Consider the following 2,003-nt stretch of genomic DNA (forward strand, 5'->3'; position numbering starts at 1 on the left):
TAACAGTGGGCACAAAACAAATAGCCCATCATATAGCTAGCCTTGTGCGTAATAACAAACAAATAGCCCATCGTATAGCTAGCCTTGTTAGCCCATCGTATAGCTAGCCTTGATAATAGTTTCACACACAAGAAGTCCACATCCTATGAGGAATAACCCTTATATACGAAGATACATACCAGTTTAATGTAACCACTAACATCTAGAAGAAGGTTCTCTGGCTTAAGATCTCTGTAGACGATGTGACGAGAGTGAAGATAGTCAAAAGCTTTGATCACACAGGCAGTGTAAAACCTTGTTGTCAGGTCATCAAAGTTCCCCCTAGAAGGAAATAAATGCTCGAATGTTCATGTTAATACACTTGTTTCAACTTAATCTACTTTCTTTAAATAAATACACGTGTAATACAAAAAACACATAGGTGCTATTCCTTTAAATAAATACACGTGTAGTACAAAAAACACATAGGTGCTAAATGAAATTAGTCAATAACTGAGGTTAAATAGATGAACAAATAGATTTTGAAACTTATTGCCATATAAATAAAGAAATATTCATTAATAAAACAAGACTGGTAACTAGAGAATATTATTACAATTGAAAAAATAAACTTTTTCAACAGATGGTTATAATAACAATATGCTGTTGACGAAAAGGTGTAAAATTCAAACTCAAAAAATGCATGTTTTAATTTGAAAGTGATAACCTACTTATCTCGTAAAATTGTCCACAGTTCACCTCCCAAACACGACTCCATCAGCATGTAGAGATATTTACAATCCTTGAAAGTCCGGAATATTCTATAATACAAAAATAGGTTTCCTATATTTGTTACATTTTTTATCTTTATTCATAGCGAAGTACTTTAAAATAAATATTACAAATTTCATAACTGAATTATAAAAAAAAATAGTTCAGTGTTTATATAATAACAAAAGTTTGTTTGTTATTATGCACAAGGCTAGCTATACGATGGGCTAAGTGTGTGAGACCTTACAGAGATCTTAAGCCAGAGAACCTTCTTCTAGATGTTAGTGGTTACATTAAACTGGTATGTATCTTCGTATATAAGAGTTATTCCTCATAGGATGTGGACTCCTTGTGTGTGAGACCTTACAGAGATCTTAAGCCAGAGAACCTTCTTCTAGATGTTAGTGGTTACATTAAACTGGTATGTATCTTTGTATCTAAGAGTTATACCTCATAGGATAGTAGAACAACTGAAGTTAATAAACAAAGTGGTTTAACGATATCCATATGTACAGTATGTATTCAACTGAAGTTAATATAACAAATTGGTTTAACAATATCCATATGTATTCAACAGAAACAGAGCAAGCATTTATAATAGGTTAGTAAAAAAGAAAAAGAGATCAAAAACAAATGTTACACATGCAAGTGAACTCGTTAAATTTTATGTAGTGTTATCATTTTAGTCCTAAACCTAATGCTACCATCAGGGGGAAGGTAACATATAATGTAGCTGTAAAACCTATTACTCCCAAACATCCCCTCCCTCCCATGGTACGTTATTTGTACAGGTAATCATATCGTACGTGACATAAGACCATTGGATACCGGATAGTTTTATGTGTTTCTCGTACTACACACACATGTAAATAGAATAGTCTGATATTTTAGTGTTTTCTTATTTATATCCACAGGTGATTCTTATTGGTATTATGTGTGTGTGTGTTAATGATTGAGGTGACACAGATGAAGAAACAGGTTTCGAAACTTATTTCTGAATAAATAGAACAAGACTGGTAACTAGAGAATATAACTTCAATTGAAAGACAATTTTTTCAAGAGTTATATATACAACTTAGACGAACAGTCGCATGCTTTAAAATCATGAACATTTTGTCAAAAATCCAGTGTCCCAAAGTTCTCATAACTTCTGCAAACATGTTCCTGTAATCTATCATGAAGCCCAGGAGTCCAGTTGAATACATACTGTACATATGGATATCGTTAAACCACTTTGTTTATTAACTTCAGTT

The 2,003-nt window shown here is 32.4% G+C and overlaps 1 protein-coding gene across 1 annotated transcript in view; it reads right to left on the reverse strand.

The window, feature by feature from the left end:
- Window positions 1–126: 126 nt before the first annotated feature.
- The window catches only part of LOC106477228 (cGMP-dependent protein kinase, isozyme 2 forms cD5/T2-like), a gene marked incomplete at its 5' end in the record, with an annotated part of 6,586 nt that continues 4,709 nt past the window's right edge, over window positions 127–2,003 (reverse strand). The window contains 2 exons of the mRNA XM_013937820.2: window positions 127–321; window positions 711–800. Coding sequence (XP_013793274.1) covers window positions 144–321; window positions 711–800 — 268 coding nt within the window. The remainder of the gene's footprint in view (window positions 322–710; window positions 801–2,003) is intronic.

Source organism: Limulus polyphemus, unplaced genomic scaffold (genome assembly GCF_000517525.1).
Source record: "Limulus polyphemus unplaced genomic scaffold, Limulus_polyphemus-2.1.2 Scaffold13481, whole genome shotgun sequence".
Classification (NCBI taxonomy): Eukaryota; Metazoa; Arthropoda; class Merostomata; order Xiphosura; family Limulidae; genus Limulus; species Limulus polyphemus.